This window comes from Bufo gargarizans, chromosome 6 (assembly GCF_014858855.1).
Source record: "Bufo gargarizans isolate SCDJY-AF-19 chromosome 6, ASM1485885v1, whole genome shotgun sequence".
NCBI classification, from domain to species: Eukaryota; Metazoa; Chordata; class Amphibia; order Anura; family Bufonidae; genus Bufo; species Bufo gargarizans.
The window spans coordinates 181,471,657-181,495,710 of NC_058085.1; the positions used below are offsets into that span (position 1 = coordinate 181,471,657).

At 54.9% G+C, this 24,054-nt stretch overlaps 1 protein-coding gene across 3 annotated transcripts; it reads left to right on the top strand.

Annotated features, from left to right (window-relative positions):
* Window positions 1–51: 51 nt before the first annotated feature.
* On the top strand, window positions 52–17,621 carry LMLN (leishmanolysin like peptidase). 3 transcript variants are annotated; one of them, XM_044297040.1, is made up of 18 exons: window positions 52–297; window positions 2,849–3,224; window positions 6,208–6,305; window positions 6,978–7,008; window positions 9,186–9,268; window positions 9,352–9,469; window positions 9,678–9,850; window positions 10,210–10,315; window positions 10,657–10,751; window positions 10,821–10,938; window positions 11,609–11,716; window positions 11,796–11,872; window positions 12,190–12,300; window positions 12,385–12,517; window positions 14,145–14,304; window positions 15,004–15,134; window positions 15,290–15,500; window positions 16,781–17,621. In XM_044297040.1, the coding sequence occupies exons 2-18, from the start codon at window positions 3,081–3,083 to the stop codon at window positions 16,879–16,881; spliced, it is 1,998 nt and encodes a 665-aa protein (XP_044152975.1). In that variant the 5' UTR covers window positions 52–297; window positions 2,849–3,080; the 3' UTR covers window positions 16,882–17,621. The 3 variants fall into 3 exon arrangements, with proteins under 3 accessions (XP_044152975.1, XP_044152973.1, XP_044152976.1); XM_044297038.1 differs by having other exon boundaries at window positions 52–293; XM_044297041.1 differs by lacking the exon at window positions 16,781–17,621 and having other exon boundaries at window positions 52–293; window positions 15,210–15,349.
* The last annotated feature ends 6,433 nt before the right edge of the window (window positions 17,622–24,054 follow it).

A 24,054-nucleotide genomic window follows, 5' to 3' on the forward strand; every position in this document is an offset into this window, starting at 1 on the left:
ATGAATTTTCTAACATACTTTATTTTATTTTATTTTTTTCTACCAAAATAGGCACCTGACGTTCAGGCGTTGTGCTTCAGCATCTGTGGTCCCACATCCTGCGGTGTACTCGAGTCTGGCTCCCCCTGTGGACGCACTGAGCGCTGTACAGGCCGGAGGGAAACACCACACCGACCATAGGAGGGAAAGCGGTGAGGGAATACGGCCTGGAAACTAGGGAAAGGAGATGGACACCTCCTAGTAAAACCCGAATCACAGTCCTGACTGACTACCAGTATGAACAGACCCCAGAGGTAGGTGAGTTCATACGCCGGAATACCTAGTGTCCTAACTCACCCTACAGGACCCTGGTACTAATGTCAGGACTGAGACAAACGGTTCCTCCAAAAGGAAGGACGAACAGGAGTCTCCCTCAGGCCGTAATACAAAAGACAGGGAAATGCAACACACAGAAGCCAAACAAAATACAAAAGGGAAAGGAAACACTTAACTTCAAGTGGCTATGGCAACCCCAGGAACTCCGCCGAGATCCACACACCAGCATCCACAGGTCCAGCAGAAGCTATACACCGCACAGCATTGTGGGAGAGACAAGTATAAATAGAGAAGGTTACATGACCCCAATAGCCACACCTGGGGATAGAAGGTGAGGCAAGCACCAGAAACAACACGGACGTCATCTGATCCAAACGGGAAACCTCTCAGATCAAACCACGTGTTGCCAATCTCACCGATCTCCTGCCACGGGAATGTCCGTGACACCGGAGTACACAGTGCTACTCTCCTGAAGCCGGGCACTGTGTGGCTATGAGCGGGCACAAGCAGCAGGAGCAATGTGTCATGTGAGCTCCTGCCCTGCGCCCGCTCCGTATATGACATCCGTACAGGCAGAGCGCTCTGCATCAGGGCTCTGTTCACACACCGTCATCCGCAGCCCCAGCCCCAGGAAAACATGTGTGTGAAGTGCCTGCGACTTCCTGTATTCTGGGGGAAATCGGAGGATCGGTGGCGCTAAAGAAATCCAGAGACGGGACCCTAGAAAGCCATTGTACCCCCTACTGATCCGGCGCCTGCCATCTGCCCTGCAAGGGACAGGCGTCCGCCCTCTCAGTGCCCCGTCCACCATACTTTCCACTTATAACTGGAGCAGTGAGGTGGGTTATTACCACCTTTCTGCTCTATGTAAACATCAGCTGCGAGGACAAGACCTAGGCTCAGGTGCTACACTGGGGCCCGACCCAGATGTTGCCCTGGCGCCCGGATTAGACCCAGACGCTGCCCTGGGGCCAGGACCAGACGCTGCCCTGGGGGCCCAGCCTAGACACAGACGCTTCCCCGGGGCCCGGACTAGACCCAGACTCTGCCATGGGGGCCCAGCCTAGACCCAGACGCTGCCCTGGGGGCCCGGACTAGACCCAGACGCTGCCCTGGGGGCCCGGACTAGACCAAGACGCTGCCCTGGGGGCCCGGACTAGACCAAGACGCTGCCCTGGGGGCCCGGACTAGACCAAGACGCTGCCCTGGGGGCCCGGACTAGACCAAGACGCTGCCCTGGGAGCCCGGACTAGACCCAAACGCTGCCCTGGGGGCCCGGCCTAGACACAGATGCTGCCCTGGGGGCCCGGCCTAGACCCAGACACTGACTGGGGGCCCTGCCTAGACACAGACACTGCCCTGGGGGCCCGGCCTAGACCCAGACGCTGACTGGGGGCCCTGCCTAGACACAGACACTGCCCTGGGGGCCCGGCCTAGACACAGACACTGCCCTGGGGGCCCGGCCTAGACACAGACGCTGCCCTGGGAGCCCGGCCTAGACACAGACGCTGCCCTGGGGGCCCGGCCTAGACACAGACGCTGGCCTGGGGGCCCGCCCTAGACAGACGCTGGCCTGGGGGCCCGCCCTAGACACAGACGCTGGCCTGGGGGCCCGCCCTAGACACAGACGCTGGCCTGGGGGCCCGCCCTAGACGCAGACACGGGGGCCCGGACTAGACCCAGACGCTGCCATGGGGGCCCGGCCTAGACCCAGACGCTGCCCTGGGGGCCCGGCCTAGACCCAGACGCTGCCCTGGGGGCCCGGCCTAGACCCAGACGCTGCCCTGGGGGCCCGGCCTAGACCCAGACGCTGCCCTGGGGGCCCGGCCTAGACCCAGACGCTGACACGGGCCCGGCCTAGACACAGACGCTGCCCTGGGGGCCCGGCCTAGACCCAGACGCTGACACGGGTCCGGCCTAGACACAGACGCTGCCCTGGGGGCCCGGCCTAGACACAGACGCTGGCCTGGGGGCCCGGCCTAGACACAGACGCTGCCCTGGGGGCCCGGCCTAGACACAGACGCTGCCCTGGGGGCCCGGCCTAGACCCAGACGCTGACATGGGCCCGGCCTAGACACAGACGCTGCCCTGGGAGCCCGGCCTAGACCCAGACGCTGACACGGGCCCGGCCTACACACAGACGCTGCCCTGGGGGCCCGGCCTAGACACAGACGCTGCCCTATGGGCCCGGCCTAGACACAGACGCTGCCCTGGGAGCCCGGCCTAGACCCAGACGCTGACACGGGCCCGGCCTACACACAGACGCTGCCCTGGGGGCCCGGCCTAGACACAGACGCTGCCCTGGGGGCCCGGCCGAGACCCAGACACTGCGCTCACCCCGTTATAACCGGCCGCACCGCTCTGTTCGCTGGGGGCACACCGCCATCACATGACCACCACCAGGTCACTTCATAGACAGGACGTCACCGCTCCTGCTGAGGGGACAGGAGGGAACCTGCTGGTTTAGATTGCAAGCTCCTAGGGCAGGGACTGTGGGATATGGAGGCGCTATAATAAGACTATTTTCTTCCAGGCTGGGTCCTGGCTCCGGACTCCCACTCACTGACTACTCACAATAATAACCGCTGCAGAGAGCCGCACATCTCTGCACAGTCTGCACTGCGCTCTGCGTACACGATGGTGACGTCCACATACGAAGCTCCTCAGTGATGTCTCCAAGCTGCTGCCATAGAAACCAATCACGTGATCCCGGAAGCGCCTGGTGACGTCACGTTGTCCCGGTAACAGCGGTCGGATGGGGTAAAATGGCTGCTAAATCCAGAGGAGCCCTGACTGGAGGGACCCGGGGCCCCTCGGCCTCTCTCATCACCCTGGCGGCCGTCCTTCTCCTCAGCTCCCCCTCACAGGCCTCCAGTCTGTGCCGCCATCAGGTCCCGGGGCCCGAGGAGGTGAGTCCAGCAATGGGATACTGCCTCCTGTCAGTCACTGCCCCCCCCCCCCCCATACTGCCTCCTGTCAGTCACTGCCCCCCCCCCCATACTGCCTCCTGTCAGTCACTGCCCCACCCCCCCCCCCATACTGCCTCCTGTCAGTCACTGCCCCCCATACTGCCTCCTGTCAGTCACTGCCCCCCCCATACTGCCTCCTGTCAGTCACTGCCCCCCCCCATACTGCCTCCTGTCAGTCACTGCCCCCCCCATACTGCCTCCTGTCAGTCACTGCTCCCCCATACTGCCTCCTGTCAGTCACTGCCCCCCCCCATACTGCCTCCTGTCAGTCACTGCCCCCCCCATACTGCCTCCTGTCAGTCACTGCCCCCCCCCCATACTGCCTCCTGTCAGTCACTGCCCCCCCCCCATACTGCCTCCTGTCAGTCACTGCCCCCCCATACTGCCTCCTGTCAGTCACTGCCCACCCATACTGCCTCCTGTCAGTCACTGCACCCCCATACTGCCTCCTGTCAGTCACTGCACCCCCATACTGCCTCCTGTCAGTCACTGCCCCCCCCCCCCCATACTGCCTCCTGTCAGTCACTGCCCCCCCCCCCATACTGCCTCCTGTCAGTCACTGCCCCCCATACTGCCTCCTGTCAGTCACTGCCCCCCCCATACTGCCTCCTGTCAGTCACTGCCCCCCCCATACTGCCTCCTGTCAGTCACCTGCCCCCCCCATACTGTCCTCCTGTCAGTCACTGCTCCCCACCCCCCCATACTGCCCTCCGGCTCAGTCACACTGCCCCCCCCCCATACTGCCTCCTGTCAGTCACTGCCCCCCCCCCATACTGCCTCCTGTCAGTCACTGCCCCCCCCCCATACTGCCTCCTGTCAGTCACTGCCCCCCCATACTGCCTCCTGTCAGTCACTGCCCACCATACTGCCTCCTGTCAGTCACATGCACCCCATACTGCCTCCTGTCAGTCACTGCACCCCCATACTGCCTCCTGTCAGTCACTGCCCCCCCCATACTGCCTCCTGTCAGTCACTGCCCCCCCATACTGCTCCTGTCAGTCACTGCCCACCCATACTGCCTCCTGTCAGTCACTGCCCCCCCATACTGCCTCCTGGTCAGCACTGCCCACATACTGCCTCCTGTCAGTCACTGCCCCCCCATACTGCCTCCTGTCAGTCACTGCCACCCCCATACTCCTCCTGTCAGTCACTGCCCACTGCCCCCCCATACTGCCTCCTGTCAGTCACTGCCCCCCCATACTGCCTCCTGTCAGTCACTGCCCCCCATACTGCCTCCTGTCAGTCACTGCCCCCCCATACTGCCTCCTGTCAGTCACTGCCCCCCCCATACTGCCTCCTGTCAGTCCTGCCCCTCCATACTGCCTCCTGTCATCACTGCCCCTCCATACTGCTCCTCCTGTCAGTCACTGCCCCCCATACTGCCTCTTGTCAGTCACTGCCCCCCCATACTGCCTCCTGTCAGTCACTGCCCCCCCATACTGCCTCCTGTCAGTCACTGCCCCCCCCCATACTGCCTCCTGTCAGTCACTGCCCCCCCATACTGCCTCCTGTCAGTCACTGCCCCCCATACTGCCTCCTGTCAGTCACTGCCCCCCCATACTGCCTCCTGTCAGTCACTGCCCCCCCCCATACTGCCTCCTGTCAGTCAATGCCCCCCTACTGCCTCCTGTCAGTCACTGCCCCCCATACTGCCTCCTGTCAGTCACTGCCCCCCCCTACTGCCTCCTGTCAGTCACTGCCCCCCCCATACTGCCTCCTGTCAGTCACTGCCCCCCCCCCCCTACTGCCTCCTGTCAGTCACTGCCCCCCCCCATACTGCCTCCTGTCAGTCACTGCCCCCCCCCTACTGCCTCCTGTCAGTCACTGCCCCCCCCATACTGCCTCCTGTCAGTCACTGCCCCCCCCCATACTGCCTCCTGTCAGTCACTGCCCCCCCCCATACTGCCTCCTGTCAGTCACTGCCCCCCCCATACTGCCTCCTGTCAGTCACTGCCCCCCCATACTGCCTCCTGTCAGTCACTGCCCCCCCATACTGCCTCCTGTCAGTCACTGCCCCCCCATACTGCCTCCTGTCAGTCACTGCCCCCCCATACTGCCTCCTGTCAGTCACTGCCCCCCCATACTGCCTCCTGTCAGTCACTGCCCCCCCATACTGCCTCCTGTCATCACTGCCCCCCCATACTGCCCTCCTGTCAGTCACTGCCCCCCCCACACTGCCTCCTGTCAGTCACTGCCCCCCCCACACTGCCTCCTGTCAGTCACTGCCCCCCCATACTGCCTCCTGTCAGTCACTGCCCCCCCCACACTGCCTACTGTCAGTCACTGCTCCCCCCCACACTGCCTCCTGTCAGTCCACTGCTCCCCCCCACACTGCCTCCTGTCAGTCACTGCCCCCCCATACTGCCTCCTGTCAGTCACTGCCCCCCCATACTGCCTCCTGTCAGTCACTGCCCCCCCCATACTGCCTCCTGTCAGTCACTGCCCCCCCCAATACTGCCTCCTGTCAGTCACTGCCCCCCCATACTGCCTCCTGTTAGTCACTGCCCCCCCCCCACACTGCCTCCTGTCAGTCACTGCCCCCCCATACTGCCTCCTGTCAGTCCTGCTCCCCCCCACACTGCCTCCTGTCAGTCACTGCTCCCCCACACTGCCTCCTGTCAGTCACTGCCCCCCCATACTGCCTCCTGTCAGTCACTGCCCCCCCCTATACTGCCTCCTGTCAGTCACTGCCCCCCCCCATACTGCCTCCTGTCAGTCACTGCCCCCCCATACTGCCTCTGCTGCCCGCTATCACGTGAAAAATTACTATAAGCCCCATCTCCCGGGGTTGGTTTTGGCCCCTGGGGTTGGTCCTGTTCCTGGGTTTGGTCCTGCCTTTGGCTCCCGGGGTTGGTCCTGCTCCTGGGGTTGGTCCTGCTCCTGCGGTTGCTCCGCCCAGTTTTCATTCACCCTGTGTTTCCAGGTGGTGTACCAGGTTCACCAGAGGACGAGTCACGTGATCAGGAGGCAGGCGGAGGAGCAGCTGCGGATGAAGATTGTCTACGACCCCAGCATTGAAGAGTAAGGCACTCGCTAGTGTCGGAGGTCCCAAAAAAGTGAATGGGGAGAGCATTGCACGCCAGCCACCGTCGGTGTGGGTCCCTCTCCGCTTATGGTGGATCCTGTGGCTTTGCCATCAATAACTAGTGAATAACCCTGTGTGTAAAATCCCACTAATGCCATCACATGTACTTACCTCCTCCACAGGAGTCCTCATCGGACAGGGGTCCATGGAGCTCTCCGTCGGACGGGGGGTCTATGGAGCTCTCCGTCTGGCGGGGGGTCTATGGAGCTCCCCGTCTTGCGGGGGGTCTATGGAGCTCCCCGTCTGGCGGGGGGTCTATGGAGCTCCCCGTCTGGCGGGGGGTCTATGGAGCTCCCCGTCTGGCGGGGGGTCTATGGAGCTCCCCGTCTGGCGGGGGGGTCTATGGAGCTCCCCGTCTGGCGGGGGGGTCTATGGAGCTCCCCGTCTGGCTGGGGGTACATGGAGCTCTCCGTCTGGCGCTGGGGACCATGGAGCTCTCCGTCGGGCGGGGGCTCCCCGGAGCTTCTCGTCACTGACACTGCTGTTAATGACGGCCATGGATTATGATGTGCCTCCGCAGCCCCGCCTGCACATGCCCACAGTTATGGTCAGGGAGATCGGACTGTACTGCAGATGGATACTGATGAGATTTCTCTTTGTGTTTGTAGCCTGGTCCCAGCGAGGAAGAGACTTGTCAAAGTGAGTGTCATCGAGTCTGAAAGATGAGCTTCTTCCCGAATCTTCTGCTCTTTCTGAAATGGGTTTGGATACCCTGTGTAGTCGGAAGGGAGGGGGCGCTGATTGTGTGTAGGAGGGGGGGCGCTGTGAGTATAGTCGAGGTTGCAGGGGACGCTGTGTGTATAGTCGGGATTGCAGGGGACGCTCTGTCTGTGTATAGTCCGGGGTTGCGGGGGACGCTCTGTCTGTGTATAGTCCTGGGTTGCGGGGGCTGCTGTGTGTATAGTCGGGGTTGCAGGGGACGCTCTGTCTGTGTATAGTCCGGGGTTGCGGGGGACGCTCTGTCTGTGTATAGTCGGGGTTGCGGGGGACGCTCTGTCTGTGTATAGTCGGGGTTGCGGGGGACTCTCTGTCTGTGTATAGTCCGGGGTTGCGGGGGACGCTGTGTGTATAGTCGGGGTTGCAGGGGACGCTCTGTCTGTGTATAGTCCGGGGTTGCGGGGGACGCTCTGTCTGTGTATAGTCGGGGGTTGCGGGGGACGCTGTGTGTATAGTCGGGGTTGCAGGGGACGCTCTGTCTGTGTATAGTCGGGGTTGCGGGGGACGCTCTGTCTGTGTATAGTCGGGGTTGCGGGGGACGCTCTGTCTGTGTATAGTCGGGGTTGCGGGGGACGCTCTGTCTGTGTATAGTCGGGGTTGCGGGGGACTCTCTGTCTGTGTATAGTCGGGGTTGCGGGGGACGCTCTGTCTGTGTATAGTCGGGGTTGCGGGGGACTCTCTGTCTGTGTATAGTCGGGGTTGCGGGGGACGCTCTGTCTGTGTATAGTCGGGGTTGCGGGGGACGCTCTGTCTGTGTATAGTCGGGGTTGCGGGGGACACTCTGTCTGTGTATAGTCAGGGTTGCGGGGGACGCTCTGTGTATAGTCCGGGGTTGCGGGGGACGCTCTGTCTGTGTAATAGTCGGGGGTTGCGGGGGACGCTCTGTCTGTGTATAGGTCGGGGTTGCGGGGGGACTCTCTGTCTGTGTATAGTCGGGGTTGCGGGGGACGCTCTGTCTGTGTATAGTCCGGGGTTGCGGGGGACGCTGTGTGTATAGTCGGGGTTGCGGGGGACTCTGTCTGTGTATAGTCGGGGTTGCGGGAACGCTCTGTCTGTGTATATTCCGGGGTTGCGGGGGGACTCTCTGTCTGTGTATAGTCGGGGTTGCGGGGGACTCTCTGTCTGTGTATAGTCGGGGTTGCGGGGAACGCTCTGTCTGTGTATAGTCGGGGTTGCGGGGAACGCTCTGGTCTGTGTATAGTCGGGGTTGCTGGGGACTCTCTGTCTGTGTAGAGTCGGGGTTGCGGGGGACGCTCTGTCTGTGTATAGTCGGGGTTGCGGGGGACGCTCTGTCTGTGTATAGTCCGGGGTTGCGGGGGACTCTCTGTCTGTGTATAGGTCGGGGTTGCGGGGGACGCTCTGTCTGTGTATAGTCGGGTTGCGGGGACCTTTAGTCGGGGTTGCGGGGGACGCTCTGTCTGTGTATAGTCGGGGTTGCGGGGGACTCTGTCTGTGTATAGTCGGGGTTGCGGGGGACCTCTGTCTGTGTATAGTCGGGGTTGCGGGGGACGCTCTGTCTGTGTATAGTCGGGGTTGCGGGGGACACTCTGTCTGTGTATAGTCAGGGTTGCGGGGGACGCTCTGTGTATAGTCCGGGGTTGCGGGGGACGCTCTGTCTGTGTATAGTCGGGGTTGCAGGGGACGCTCTGTCTGTGTATAGTCGGGGTTGCGGGGGACTCTCTGTCTGTGTATAGTCGGGGTTGCGGGGGACGCTCTGTCTGTGTATAGTCGGGGTTGCGGGGGACTCTGTCTGTGTATAGTCGGGGTTGCGGGGGACTCTGTCTGTGTATAGTCGGGGTGCGGGGGACTCTGTCTGTGTATAGTCGGGGTTGCGGGGGACTCTGTCTGTGTATAGTCGGGGTTGCGGGGGACTCTGTCTGTGTATAGTCGGGGTTGCGGGGGACGCTCTGTCTGTGTATAGTCGGGGTTGCGGGGGACGCTCTCTTTGTGTAGTCGAGGGGGGGCCATGCTCTGGGGAATAGTGGACACACATTAGCGCAGTTCGTCAGTATGATGTGTGGGGGGGAGCCCTAACCTCCGCTCCCCGAGCGCTGGACGCCGGTCTCTAGGGGTTGTGATTGTCTCCGTCTGTTCTGCAGAATAAGCTCTTCCCACAAGCCATCTCCTATTTACAGAAGACCTTTCAAGTGCGCCGACCTAGTGGCTCCATATTACTGAGCAGGTAGGTGCCGCCCCCCCCCCCCCTTGCGCTGCGGAGCACGCGTGTGCCGATTAGTGACATCTCTTCTGTTTATTCTCATGAAGACAGTGCGTGAAGAATCAGTACGTGAGGAGACAGTCGGACGCTCAGAGGTACTGTCACGAGGGCTGCGCAGAGCACACGCGATGCGGTCCGGTGATTGTGCCCGAGGAGCACCTCCAGGTACGGCCATGACGTGGAGAGGGCAGCAGAATGGCAGTAGCACAGAATTCCCTCATTGGGTCAGGGGCCTCTGATCTGTTGTTATTGCCCCATATGCTGTAAATCTGTCGCCCGCAGCGGGTACATGAGACGCCGTCCTGTAGGTTTCTGGCGCACTTTGCAGCGTTTTTTTCTCATGGTATGTTCTCTATTTACCGCTTTCCTCTAGCAATGTTTAATGTGCCGCAACAAGTACTGTGGAGTATCGGGGCCCCCGGACAGTGGGGGGGTTCGGGATGCAGACTTTATCCTCTACGTCAGCGCAATCACCACGGAGAGATGCAGCCAGGAGAACATTGTGGCGTATGCAGCCTATTGTCAGCTGGAGGCAGAGATGGACAGGTATCGAGGGTAACGGGCGCCGCTCACCTGCGACCATGCACGTGTCCTGGGCTTTAACCCCATACACACCCTGATGTGGATTGGGAGCTCCGACGGATGGCAGCGAGAGAAGGATCGGGCTCTTTGAGTTACAAACCCTATCCTTTTGTTTTCCTGGGAGATAAGCCATCGCTAGAGACTTCTGGCAGCAACTTTCTCTTCTTCTCTCCCCATTGAGAACACATGCATGCTCGGCCGAGCTCAGTATGCATGTGTATGGGGGACTCCGGACAGATGACAGTCCTCCAAACTTGCATATGGCCTGCAGCTGTTGAAGGTGTGCGGGCAGCATCTGATAATACCTACCCTTTTCGTTGTAGGCCCATTGCAGGGTATGCCAACCTGTGCCCCAGTATGATCTCCACGCAGCCCCAGGAGTTTGCCGGCATGCTGTCCACCGTGAAGCATGAGATCATCCACGCTCTGGTAGGTGATGTCCAGTGTCATAGGTCCCCCCCTCCTCCAGGACACATACATTACTGCTGTAGCTGGAGGCACAAGCTCAGCTTCAGTTCCGTGTGCGCCACCATTACACGTCCAGTCACCTCTGTGTAATGTACGGCCGCCATAGATCCCATATGTAAAAACACCGTGCAGGACATGATGTGTGTGAAGCGGTGTTACACTGTCGGTTGTGTTAGGGTTTACGTGTCGTCTATGATTCGTACATGTGACGTGTCCAGTGTGTTAGTTTGCGTGTTATGTATGATCTGTACATGTGACTTGTCAGAGTTTACCTGTTGCTTAAATCTCGTGGTGTTTTCCAGGGATTTTCTGCCGGTCTTTTTGCCTTCTTTTATGATGACAGTGGGGAGCCGCTGACGCCGAGGTCTGCAGATGGCCTCCCTGCCTTCAATGAGAGGTGAGCGTCCTACCTATGGCTCTCGCACATCTCGGGGGCACATCTCGTCACTGTCTTCTTTTATTGCAGCCTTGGTGTTTACCAGTGGAGTGAAAAGGTCGTTCGAATGATCACCAGGAACTGGGATATTAGAGGCGCCAAAATGGTTCAACGCAAGGTCTACCTGCTGGTCACCCCGCGGGTCACGGTGAGTATCCGTTATAGCCATGAGCACTAGAAGGTGTAATAGGCCAGTGATATTGGCTCAGTACTCCGCTGACCAGCTGTTTGGAGGGGGCCATAGCGATGCATCCTCTTCATTGTGTACATACAGTGTACTTAGTAGCAGGGGTGCAGTCACGTGAATGGGACAAAGTGGTCAGTCAGCCCCCACCAATCTGCTAATCAGATTTACCTTTAATATCCTAGGGAAATTCCACTAAAATAATGCAACGGGCAGTGGGCGTGGATCCACTGTGCCAAATAACCAGTTTTACTTTGGGCTAAATCTAAGGGCGTTGTCCTGGCGATCCCCTGGTATTCACCCTTTCGCCCCAGTTCAGTAATCTGGACTTCACTGCAGAAAACCTCCTGGAAAAGTCCCAGTGTAGTTGTCAGCTGACCAACCGGGGTCAGGGACACCAGAGCGGAGCACCAAGGGAGCAGACAATACTCTTAGTCAAGAGACAGGTCAGGATGAGGGCAGGCAGAGGTGCTGCCTGCGCCGTACATGGTGCGCCCTGCGCTGCCTGCGCCGTACATGGTGCGCCCTAGCACTAGATGCACTGCAGATCCCTCTAACTGAGCTGTTATCTTGTGCTAATGATTCACGGGGTGACCCTTTAAGTCATGTTGGATTTTGTTTTTTGTTTTTTTAGGACGAGGTGCGGAGTCACTTTGACTGTCCAGATCTTGAGGGAATGGAGCTGGAGAATCAGGGTGGCATGGGCACAGAGCTGAACCACTGGGAGAAGCGGCTGCTGGAGGTGCGGGACAGGGGTTTCGTCTGGTTCTTTCCTGCTCCTCGAGTCTCTCGTCCGAGCACTTAGTGTTGTGTCTCCACAGAATGAGGCCATGACGGGCTCCCACACACAGAACAGGGTCTTCTCCAGGATCACACTTGCTCTGATGGAGGATACGGGGTGAGTGCTGATAATTCTATACTGTGCTGTCTGAATGGAGCTGCACTCCCACCGCAATGCTAGGTCTATACCCACCATCCCAGCACCACCGCAATGCTAGGTCCATACCCACCATCCCAGCACCACCGCTCCAGTGCTCCCAGTTTTCAGTGCATGTCTGTCGACCACGTCAGGGACATATGCTGCAGAGAGGCATAAGTACTCTGCAGCCGTCATCTAACCCAACGGCTGTAAAAGCTGGATGGGCGGACATCACCGACGTGAGCCCTCCGATCCTCGCCCTGAATGACCACTTGTTGTAATGATTTCTCTTTAAGCTGGTACAGAGCAAATTACAGCATGGCGCAGAAGCTGGACTGGGGGCGAGGGAAAGGCTGCGACTTTGCAATGAAAAGCTGCAAGTTCTGGATCACTGAGCAGAGCAGAAAGTAAGACGTCCATGTGTCTTGTGTACCGTGCCCCCCCCCCCCCCCTGCATCCCAGATGATACAGCGTCTGTTCTTTGTATACAGGAAGCAAAATGTCAGCCCCTTCTGTGACACTCTCCGAGGCAATCCTTTACAACTGAGCTGCCGACAGGACCAGAGGGCGGTGGCCATATGTAATCTACAGAGGTTCCCCAAAAGTCTTCCTCAAGAATATCAGGTATTTACTGGAGTTCCCCAATCTCATCTACTTCACAGGCTCCTTATTTATGGGAATGAGAGGTGTGCGCATCACAGCAGCCATAGGGCACTATGTGTTTTGGATGGAGTTGGCAGTTTTCAATCGTCAAAGTAACTGGGCAGCTGGGCTGTAACTCAGCCCCCCCCCCCATATCTCCCTCAGTGCCCGCACCCTGCAGGGAGAAACAAAGCATTGTGCTGAAGTCAGAGACTTATACTTCAGAGCTGCACTCACTATTCTGCTGGGGCAGTCACTGTGTACATACATTACTTATCCTGTACTGATCCTGAGTTACATCCTGTATTATACCCCAGAGCTGCACTCACTATTCTGCTAGTGCAGTCACTGTGTACATACATTACTTATCCTGTACTGATCCTGAGTTACATCCTGTATTATACTCCAGAGCTGCACTCACTATTCTGCTGGTGCAGTCACTGTGTGCATACATTACTTATCCTGTACTGATCCTGAGTTACATCCTGTATTATACCCCAGAGCTGCACTCACTATTCTGCTGGCGCAGTCACTGTGTACATACATTACTTATCCTGTACTGATCCTGAGTTACATCCTGTATTATACTCCAGAGCTGCACTCACTATTCTGCTGGTGCAGTCACTGTGTACATACATTACTTATCCTGTACTGATCCTGAGTTACATCCTGTATTATACTCCAGAGCTGCGCTCACTATTCTGCTGGTGCAGTCACTGTGTACATACATTACTTATCCTGTACTGATCCTGAGTTACATCCTGTATTATACTGCAGAGCTGCGCTCACTGTTCTGCTGGAGCAGTCACCGTGTACATACATTACTTATCCTGTACTGATCCTGAGTTACATCCTGTATTATACTCCAGAGCTGCACTCACTATTCTGCTGGGGCAGTCACTGTGTACATACATTACTTATCCTGTACTGATCCTGAGTTACATCCTGTATTATACTCCAGAGCTGCACTCACTATTCTGCTGGTGCAGTCACTGTGTACATACATTACTTATCCTGTACTGATCCTGAGTTACACCCTGTATTATACTCCAGAGCTGCACTCACTATTCTGCTGATGCAGTCACTGTGTACATACATTACTTATCCTGTACTGATCCTGAGTTACATCCTGTATTATACTCCAGAGCTGCACTCACTATTCTGCTGGTGCAGTCACTGTGTACATACATTACTTATCCTGTACTGATCCTGAGTTACATCCTGTATTATACTCCAGAGCTGCACTCACTATTCTGCTGGTGCAGTCACTGTGTACATACATTACTTATCCTGTATTATACTCCAGAGCTGCGCTCACTATTCTGCTGGTGCAGTCACTGTGTACATACATTACTTATCCTGTACTGATCCTGAGTTACATCCTGTATTATACTCCAGAGCTGCACTCACTATTCTGCTGGTGCAGTCACTGTGTACATACATTACTTATCCTGTACTGATCCTGAGTTACATCCTGTATTATACTCCAGAGCTGCACTCACTGTTCTGCTCTGGTTTAGGATGCTGTTGCTCCGTCGCAGGCCTTTCCTTCCGCCTCTTGCCGTCTTCCTTGTAGTTATTACTTTCTCCCCGTTTTCTGTATCCTCAGTATTTTGACCACATCCTGGGGGTCCCGCAGGAGGATCTCGCCCTCTATGGGGGGGCGGTGGAGATCGCCGACTTCTGCCCATTCACCCAGGAGTTCAGCTGGCATTTGAGCGGAGAATACCAGAGAAGCTCGGACTGCACCATGCCCCAGAACCAGCCAGGTAGTAGCCACATGTAGGGCGGATGTGAGAGTAATAAGGGGTCCGATCTGTGGGGAGGAGGGAGATAAGCGGTGCCAGAGGGGCGCACCTCACCATATCTGCTTGTGCTTGGCCGAGTCCTAGGAGTGAGAGCAGCTCTTCTCTGCCCTGAGTGGCCAGTCCGTCAGTGATATCCTTAATGGGATAACCCCCATCGGGTGCTAGTACCTATAATTAACCCCTTACTGACCTGCTAAATGTCTCCATTTCTGGTTGTCGGCAGGAGAGTGTGGGTTTTCCTCTGTGCTGTTTGACAGTTTTTGTAGATTTCCAGGTATCGGCTGTGTGTTTTTGTGGCCTTAATCTAGACAAGGTCATTTTTGGATTTTTTTTTCTTCTCGTTTCACCCTGATTCGCCAGTGAGTGAACCCTTCGGGTTCTGACGTCGGGTGTGCGTGCGGGTTTATGTGATGTAAAACGCGTTTTCCATGAAATAATCGGAGGATGAGATGAGCGGGGCTGACGAGGGCGCTGTGATGGATCGCCTCAGTGGAGCAGTCTACCCTGTAGTGATATGGCTGCACTACTGGAGGGGTCAGTGGTCAGATGTCCTAAAGTGCGGCCAGCCCCCTGCCCGTGCCGTCCGCAGTGTCCACCTCACCTCCTGTCCATCCTGCCTTCATCACTGACATTTGATGGTAAATCTCCTATACGTTCCAGCTGCGTCCAGGAACTACGGGGCGGAGCGCTATGGGCCGGGGTCCGTCTGTCTGGAGCAGAGGGCGGCATTTGTCATGGAGCAGTGCTATAAGAGGATGAGTTACCCCGACTGGGGCAGCGGCTGCTATCAGGTACTTGCTGTCGGGGGAGGGGGGCACATTACTTTTATACTTCTGTGGTCAGAAGATGAAACTTCCCATCCGCAGGTACCAACGCCCATTCCGGGGCCTCTGCATGTGACTGCAATAATTACGCGCTGAGGTCACGTCTTCATATTATCCAACAGGTGAGCTGCGCCCCAGAAGGCCTGCAGATCTGGCTGGAGGACACCCCCTACCTGTGCAGCCGGGCCGGTCAGGTGATCGCTGTCAGCACCCACATCAATGGCTGGTACTACGAGGGCGAGCTTGTCTGTCCGTCCTGTTGGGACTTCTGTGACCTCTGCCCTCCGGAGCGGGATCCTCCCCCAGACAACAGGACGAGAGCTGCCCCTCTAGGTATGTGTGCCTAAGCCTCAGCAGAGACTAGCGTGCCACGTGGCAGATCCACGTGAATAGCTGGGGTCTGACCACATGGATATTGACCGTGTAGTGCAAACACCTTAATGACCCATGCCGGATATATCAGTCACAGGTGCTCACTAGGTGATCCATGGGTGGATAATACAGCCGACCCTGATCATTTAACCCCTCAGATGCTGCAGTCAGTAGTGACCATGGCATCTGAGTGTTTAGAGGAGGGGGCTCCCTATGGTCGGAGCCCTTGCAGCAAAATCATGTGACTCTGATCGGTTGCCATGAAAGCTTGAGCCCAGTGCTGTCATACTGAGCTGCCTGAGAATCTGTGCCCGAGGCAGCCTGTGAACCTCCCATAGACTGCGGTAGTATTCTATTGCAGTGTATGGGACAAGCAATCAGATCACATGTACAAGTCCCATAAGGGGACTAAAAATGACAGTGAAAAAAAAATGTTATGGTTTTTTTTAAATAAAAAAAATCTCTATAATTTGGTATTGGAGTCCAAAAATGTCCAAACCATGAAACTCTAAAAAATATTTTTCCTCTGCAGTGAATGCTGAAACGGGGAAAAAATATGAATGCATAAGTCACCATTATTTAGTCACCTTATCTCTAAAAAAAATTTTGTAAAAATCGATCAAAAACTTGTATGTACTGGAAAAACGGTACCAATAAAAATGACATCTCACCCGCAAAAAACACGTCCTCACCCAGCTCTATGCAAAAACATTCCGTTTTTCAATGTGTTTTTTATTTTTTTATTTTTTCGCTGTTATAACCCCTCCCCCGAAATGACAGAAGTGTTTTAGTTTTTTTTCCAATCTCGCCCACAAAGCACTTCCTCCCGTTTTCCAGTACAACCTGTGCGGCCATTAAAAATACAACTTGTCCTGCAGAGAAAAACTCCTCATCTGAAAACATAAATAAAACATGTTAAAAGTTGCGGCTCTTGGAAAGCAGAGAGATGAAAAAAGCCAAAAATTGTCTGGGTCATTAAGGGGTTATATAGTGCGTGTCTCCTGTGCTGCCACGGAAACGGTGACTGCGATACAAGGGCGTTCCCACCCCACCGCTGCGCGTGCAGAACACCGACGAATCCCGCCTGGTCATTGTGCGCTCTCCAACCTGTGGTCCTGCAGCTGCTGTGAAAACTACAACTCCCAGCATGCCCTGGCAGCTGTTGTCTTTTGCATCAGCCACAGGTCGGGACCATCCTACATGCCTTGGTGACATTGCCTGTTCTCTGTTTTGTTTTTCAGATCTCTGCTCTCGCTCTTCAAACCTGGTGGTCACCCTGTGGCTTCTAATGCTGAACCTGCTCCCCCTGCTGGCGGGGTTCTTTCTCTGCGTGTACAAGTAACAGATGCTGCAGTTCACCTCTCCGTGTCCTGGTGACGCCCGCTGCACTTTATACAGACAGATATGTGGACGTGCCACGTGCTGGCATACATGGCATTACAAGGTGTCCGCGGGGCATTGCGACATGTTTACCTGAGTCTTACAGCTTTGTACATGTAAGCCTGACCTCGGGACCCCAGCGGGGTGGAGGCAGGGCCCGCTCCGCAGTGGTCAGGCTTATTGTATAGTACACTCGGGACATGGAGTATAAAGACCTTCTGTGGCTCATTCTGCCACGTCTGGACAGTCACCCTCCGACTCTATAGTGTGGCATTCTTCCAGCCTCTCTGCCAAGGAGCAGTTGTACACTGTATGTCATACAGTCCCTCCCCTGAGGAACATTCATATGCTGTATGCCACAGCCCCTCCCCCAAGGAGCATCTATGTCACACAGTCCCTCCCCCGAGGAGCAGTCGTACATGCTATTTGGTATAGTTTACGGTATTACACACTCTGTGAATGCACTTTAGGCGCTCATCCTCTTTTTATAGACAAAATCATTGTGTAATGGACGTTCTGCAGCTGCTCGTGTTTTTTCACTTCTACATTTGAAACGTTCTCCCTTTATCAGTCTAGTCTCTCTGCTTCCTGTGAGTGAATGTAAACATTATTTACAGCCAGACAATAACGCAATTTCCAAACAGCAAGCAGAGGTCTTTAAAAAATTGTGATATATTAAAACCCAAAGTCTATTAGAAAGTTCCATACCTTTCCATTCTGCTTTAGTTTAGTTAAGACTGGCGCTGGCCCTTTAATTCTTGTACGATGTGCTGTGTGCCTGGCTAGGGGCAGGAGACAAGTCCTATAAGGCCGGCAGGGTTATTTATGACGCTTCTCTCCTCTGTGATGGCGCTGCTCAGGTGTCAAGCAGGATGTACATTTCATAGATGCCATTGAGAAGATTACATTATTTCAGTTTTTGCTCCACATTGAATTGTCTGCCTCCAGCGCTGCGTCATTACAGGGGAGAGCCCCCACCCACCTGCAGGATGCCCCTTTATCCGCTAGAGTGGGGGGCAGCTGCCAGTCTGGAGCGCCTGCTCGGTCCGTGCTCCACTCCGATGGCCACCGTGTAATCAGGGGCGGATTGGCCATGGAGCTTACAGGGACATTTCCCGTGGGCCGATGCCCATGGGGGCCGCCGGAGCCCTCCTCACAGCCTCCCAGTGGAAGGATTTGGGGACAGTATTTTCCGATGGACTGTTGGGGGGGTATACTGTGCCACAATACGGTATTGCTGGCCCTGCCTTCCATCAATTTGGATCAAACTACAAAATGGGGCCACTTTTAGTATTTTTTTCCAGGGCCACTTTAAGTTCCCAGTCCACCCCTGCGTGTAGTGGTGCAGAGCACAGGAGCTTGTTCTGCCATGGCTGCCCGCCGTATATTGCAGAGCTTTACCTGCAGCCGCTTGGCTCAGTTCTAGGAGTGATATATAAAACGTGGATTTGCAATGGAGTCACGGTCCATGGCGTTCACTCCTGCAGCTTGTCTCATGATGAGTTCACATTGCAGGACAAGGATCTGCCGCTTGTGCGCCCTGAATGATGCGGACATCAGAGCGCTATCTGGACGTGCCGCCTGACCATCAGACCAATCAATGAGGCTCGTTCCTTTGTGAGGCCAGACCCACGCAGTAAGACTTCAGAATGTACACACAGCCTCCCAGTGATGTGCAGGCACCGCGGGGGGCCGGGCGCCGTCTCCCCGTCATTCACTGATGCCAGGATGAGCCCGTTTTACACACGTGGATAATCCATTATTTGCAATTTCAAACCATCTGATTCCCTAGAATGGACTCCAGTCATCAGAGTGATTGGCCCCACAGATCTAACTGGCAAACTGCGTCCTTAGATTGGTCCTGTGTCGGTGGGTAATGATGGCAGTATCTTACACCCTTATATGTCACTGACATATTCCACAGCGCTGTACAGACATTCTCATCACTTATATATCACTGACATATTCCACAGCGCTGTACAGACATTCTCATCCCTTATATATCACTGACATATTCCACAGCCCTGTACAGACATTCTCATCACTTCTATATCACTGACATATTCCACAGCGCTGTACAGACATTCTCATCACTTCTATATCACTGACATATTCCACAGCGCTGTACAGACATTCTCATCCCTGATATATCACTGACATATTCCACAGCGCTGTACAGACATTCTCATCCCTTATATATCACTGACATATTCCACAGCGCTGTACAGACAGTCTCATCACTTATATATCACTGACATATTCCACAGCGCTGTACAGACATTCTCATCACTTATATATTACTGACATATTCCACAGCGCTGTACAGACATTCTCCTCACTGATATATCACTGACATATTCCCCAGCGCTGTACAGACATTCTCATCACTTATATATCACTGACATATTCCACAGCGCTGTACAGACACTCATCACTTATATATCACTGACATATTCCACAGCGCTGTACAGACATTCTCATCCCTTATATGTCACTGACATATTCCACAGCGCTGTACAGACATTCTCATCACTTATATATCACTGACATATTCCACAGCTCTGTACAGATATTCTCATCCCTTATATATCACTGACATATTCCACAGTGCTGTACAGACATTCTCATCACTTCTATATCACTGACATATTCCACAGCGCTGTACAGACATTCTCATCCCTTATATATCACTGACATATTCCACAGTGCTGTACAGACATTCTCATCACTTCTATATCACTGACATATTCCACAGCGCTGTACAGACATTCTCATCCCTTATATATCACTGACATATTCCACAGCGCTGTACAGACATTCTCATCACTTATATGTCACTGACATATTCCACAGCGCTGTACAGACATTCTCATCCCTTATATATCACTGACATATTCCACAGCGCTGTACAGACATTCTCATCACTTATATATCACTGACATATTCCACAGCGCTGTACAGACATTCTCATCACTTATATATCACTGACATATTCCACAGCGCTGTACAGACATTCTCATCACTTATATATCACTGACATATTCCACAGCGCTGTACAGACATTCTCATCACTTATATATCACTGACATATTCCACAGCGCTGTACAGACATTCTCATCACTTATATATCACTGACATATTCCACAGCGCTGTCCAGACATTCTCATCACTTCTATATCACTGACATATTCCACAGTGCTGTACAGACATTCTCATCACTTATATATCACTAACAATCCACAGCGCTGTACAGACATTCTCATCACTTATATATCACTGACATATTCCACAGCGCTGTACAGACATTCTCATCACTTATATATCACTGACATATTCCACAGCGCTGTACAGACATTCTCATCCCTTATATATCACTGACATATTCCACAGCGCTGTACAGACATTCTCATCACTTCTATATCACTGACATATTCCACAGCGCTGTACAGACATTCTCATCACTTATATATCACTGACATATTCCACAGCACTGTACAGACATTCTCATCACTTATATATCACTGACATTTTCATCACTTATATATCACTGACATTTTCCACAGCGCTGTACAGACATTCTCATCACTGTGGAATATGTCAGTGATATATAAGTGATGAGAATGTCTGTACAGCTCTGTGGAATATGTCAGTGATGTATAAGGGATGAGAATGTCTGTACAGCGCTGTGGAATATGTCAGTGATATATAAGTGATGAGAATGTCTGTACAGCGCTGTGGAATATGTCAGTGATATATCAGGGATGAGAATGTCTGTACAGCGCTGTGGAATATGTCAGTAATGTATAAGGGATGAGAATGTCTGTACAGCGCTGTGGAATATGTCAGTGATATATAAGTGATGAGAATGTCTGGACAGCGCTGTGGAATATGTCAGTGATATATAAGTGATGAGAATGTCTGTACAGCGCTGTGGAATATGTCAGTGATATATCAGGGATGAGAATGTCTGTACAGCGCTGTGGAATATGTCAGTAATGTATAAGGGATGAGAATGTCTGTACAGCGCTGTGGAATATGTCAGTGATATATAAGTGATGAGAATGTCTGGACAGCGCTGTGGAATATGTCAGTGATATATAAGTGATGAGAATGTCTGTACAGCGCTGTGGAATATGTCAGTGACATAGAAGTGATGAGAATGTCTGTACAGCGCTGTGGAATATGTCAGTGATATATAAGTGATGAGAATGTCTGTACAGCGCTTTTTGCTGCAGCTCTTTACAGAATTGACCTCTGGTATTTCAAATGTTTTTTGCCTCAGTGCAGAAGTCTTCATGCCCGTGCAATGGAGCTAAACACCAGCCACAGACGAGGCAGAAGCTGACTGCTCAGGCCGGTGTCCTCTGCTGTGTAGTCTCATTACAGTACGTTTTCCATAATAGTGTCGACGCTGCAATTGTTTTTCCCACCACAAGTCAAATTATGTGCAGAGATTATTGCAGAATATTTGAAAATCTCATGCACGTTGCTGCTGTTGTAAACGCTGCGGATTATCTTCACGCTTTGTTACGTGTGGTTGTACCTCTAGGCAGGCACATGAAGAGAATCTGCAGATGGCAGGCTACCAGACCTCAGCAGGGTGATCCGGGCTAGAAGGTCATGGCTGTGCTCATCAGGGGCCAGCTCACTGTAATCTACAATATCTTATGTCTGGTAACAGAGTCAATAAAGAGTCCGTCAGCGCGTGCTGGAGTCTCCTCCCGTAATCTGTCGCTGTGCGCGCGACAGGCAAAGATCAAAACATCATCTCTTGACATACAGCAGCCTGAGGATGAGCGCAGGAGGCGGGTTACAGCAGCCTGAGGATGAGCGCAGGAGGCGGGGTTACAGCAGCCTGAGGATGAGCGCAGGAGGCGGGGTTACAGCAGCCTGAGGATGAGCGCAGGAGGCGGGGTTACAGCAGCCTGAGGATGAGCGCAGGAGGCGGGGTTACAGCGGCCATGATGATGAGCGCAGGAGGCGGGGTTACAGCAGCCATGATAATGAGTGCAGGAGGCGGGGTTACAGCAGCCATGATGATGAGCGCAGGAGGCAGGGTTACAGCAGCCATGATGATGAGCGCAGGAGGCGGGGTTACAGCAGCCATGATGATGAGCGCAGGAGGCGGGGTTACAGCAGCCATGATGATGAGCGCAGGAGGCAGGGTTACAGCAGCCTGAGGATGAGCGCAGGAGGCAGGGTTACAGCAGCCATGATGATGAGCGCAGGAGGCGGGGTTACAGCAGCCATGATGATGAGCGCAGGAGGCAGGGTTACAGCAGCCATGATGATGAGCGCAGGAGGCGGGGTTACAGCAGCCATGATGATGAGCGCAGGAGGCGGGGTTACAGCAGCCATGATGATGAGCGCAGGAGGCGGGGTTACAGCAGCCATGATGATGAGCGCAGGAGGCGGGGTTACAGCAGCCATGATGATGAGCGCAGGAGGCGGGGTTACAGCAGCCATGATGATGAGCGCAGGAGGCGGGGTTACAGCAGCCATGATGATGAGCGCAGGAGGCGGGGTTACAGCAGCCATGATGATGAGCGCAGGAGGCGGGGGTTACAGCAGCCATGATGATGAGCGCAGGAGGCGGGGTTACAGCAGCCATGATGATGAGCGCAGGAGGCGGGGTTACAGCAGCCATGATGATGAGCGCAGGAGGCAGGGTTACAGCAGCCATGATGATGAGCGCAGGAGGCAGGGTTACAGCAGCCATGATGATGAGCGCAGGAGGCGGGGTTACAGCAGCCATGATGATGAGCGCAGGAGGCGGGGTTACAGCAGCCATGATGATGAGCGCAGGAGGCGGGGTTACAGCGGCCATGATGATGAGCGCAGGAGGCAGGGTTACAGCGGCCATGATGATGAGCGCAGGAGGCGGGGTTACAGCAGCCATGATGATGAGCGCAGGAGGCGGGGTTACAGCAGCCATGATGATGAGCGCAGGAGGCAGGGTTACAGCAGCCATGATGATGAGCGCAGGAGGCGGGGTTACAGCAGCCATGATGATGAGCGCAGGAGGCGGGGTTACAGCAGCCATGATGATGAGCGCAGGAGGCGGGGTTACAGCGGCCATGATGATGAGCGCAGGAGGCAGGGTTACAGCGGCCATGATGATGAGCGCAGGAGGCAGGGTTACAGCTGCCATGATGATGAGAGCAGGAGGCAGGGTTACAGCGGCCATGATGATGAGCGCAGGAGGCAGGGTTACAGCAGCCATGATGATGAGCGCAGGAGGCAGGGTTACAGCAGCCATGATGATGAGCGCAGGAGGCGGGGTTACAGCAGCCATGATGATGAGCGCAGGAGGCGGGGTTACAGCAGCCATGATGATGAGCGCAGGAGGCGGGGTTACAGCAGCCATGATGATGAGCGCAGGAGAGGTTACAGCAGCCATGATGAGCAGGAGGGGGTTACAGCGGCCATGATGATGAGCGCAGGAGGCAGGGTTACAGCAGCCATGATGATGAGCGCAGGAGGCGGGGTTACAGCAGCCATGATGATGAGGGCAGGAGGCGGGGTTACAGCAGCCATGATGATGAGCGCAGGAGGCGGGGTTACAGCAGCCATGATGATGAGCGCAGGAGGCGGGGTTACAGCAGCCATGATGATGAGCGCAGGAGGCGGGGTTACAGCAGCCATGATGATGAGCGCAGGAGGCGGGGTTACAGCAGCCATGATGATGAGCGCAGGAGGCGGGGTTAGCGCAGGAGGCGGGGTTACAGCAGCCATGATGATGAGCGCAGAGGCGGGGTTACAGCAGCCATGATGATGAGCGCAGGAGGCGGGTTACAGCAGCCATGATGATGAGCGCAGGAGGCAGGGGTTACAGCAGGCCATGATGATGAGCGCAGGAGGCGGGGTTACAGCAGGCCATGATGATGAGCGCAGGAGGCGGGGTTACAGCGGCCATGATGATGAGGGCAGGAGGCGGGGTTACAGCGAGCCATGATGATGAGCGCAGGAGGCGGGGTTACAGCAGCCATGATGATGAGCGCAGGAGGCGGGGTTACAGCAGCCATGATGATGAGCGCAGGAGGCGGGGTTACAGCAGCCATGATGATGAGCGCAGGAGGCGGGGGTTACAGCAGCCATGACGATGGCGCAGGAGGCGGGGTTACAGCAGCCATGA

Excerpts from the sequence above, each read along its gene's own strand:
- LMLN (XM_044297040.1), top strand. The coding sequence starts at position 3,081 with ATGGCTGCTAAATCCAGAGGAGCCCTGACTGGAGGGACCCGGGGCCCC. Across the intron at positions 9,470-9,677 it reads TGCCCGAGGAGCACCTCCAG|CAATGTTTAATGTGCCGCAA; the intron begins GTACGGCCATGA and ends GCTTTCCTCTAG. Across the intron at positions 9,851-10,209 it reads CTGGAGGCAGAGATGGACAG|GCCCATTGCAGGGTATGCCA; the intron begins GTATCGAGGGTA and ends TTTTCGTTGTAG.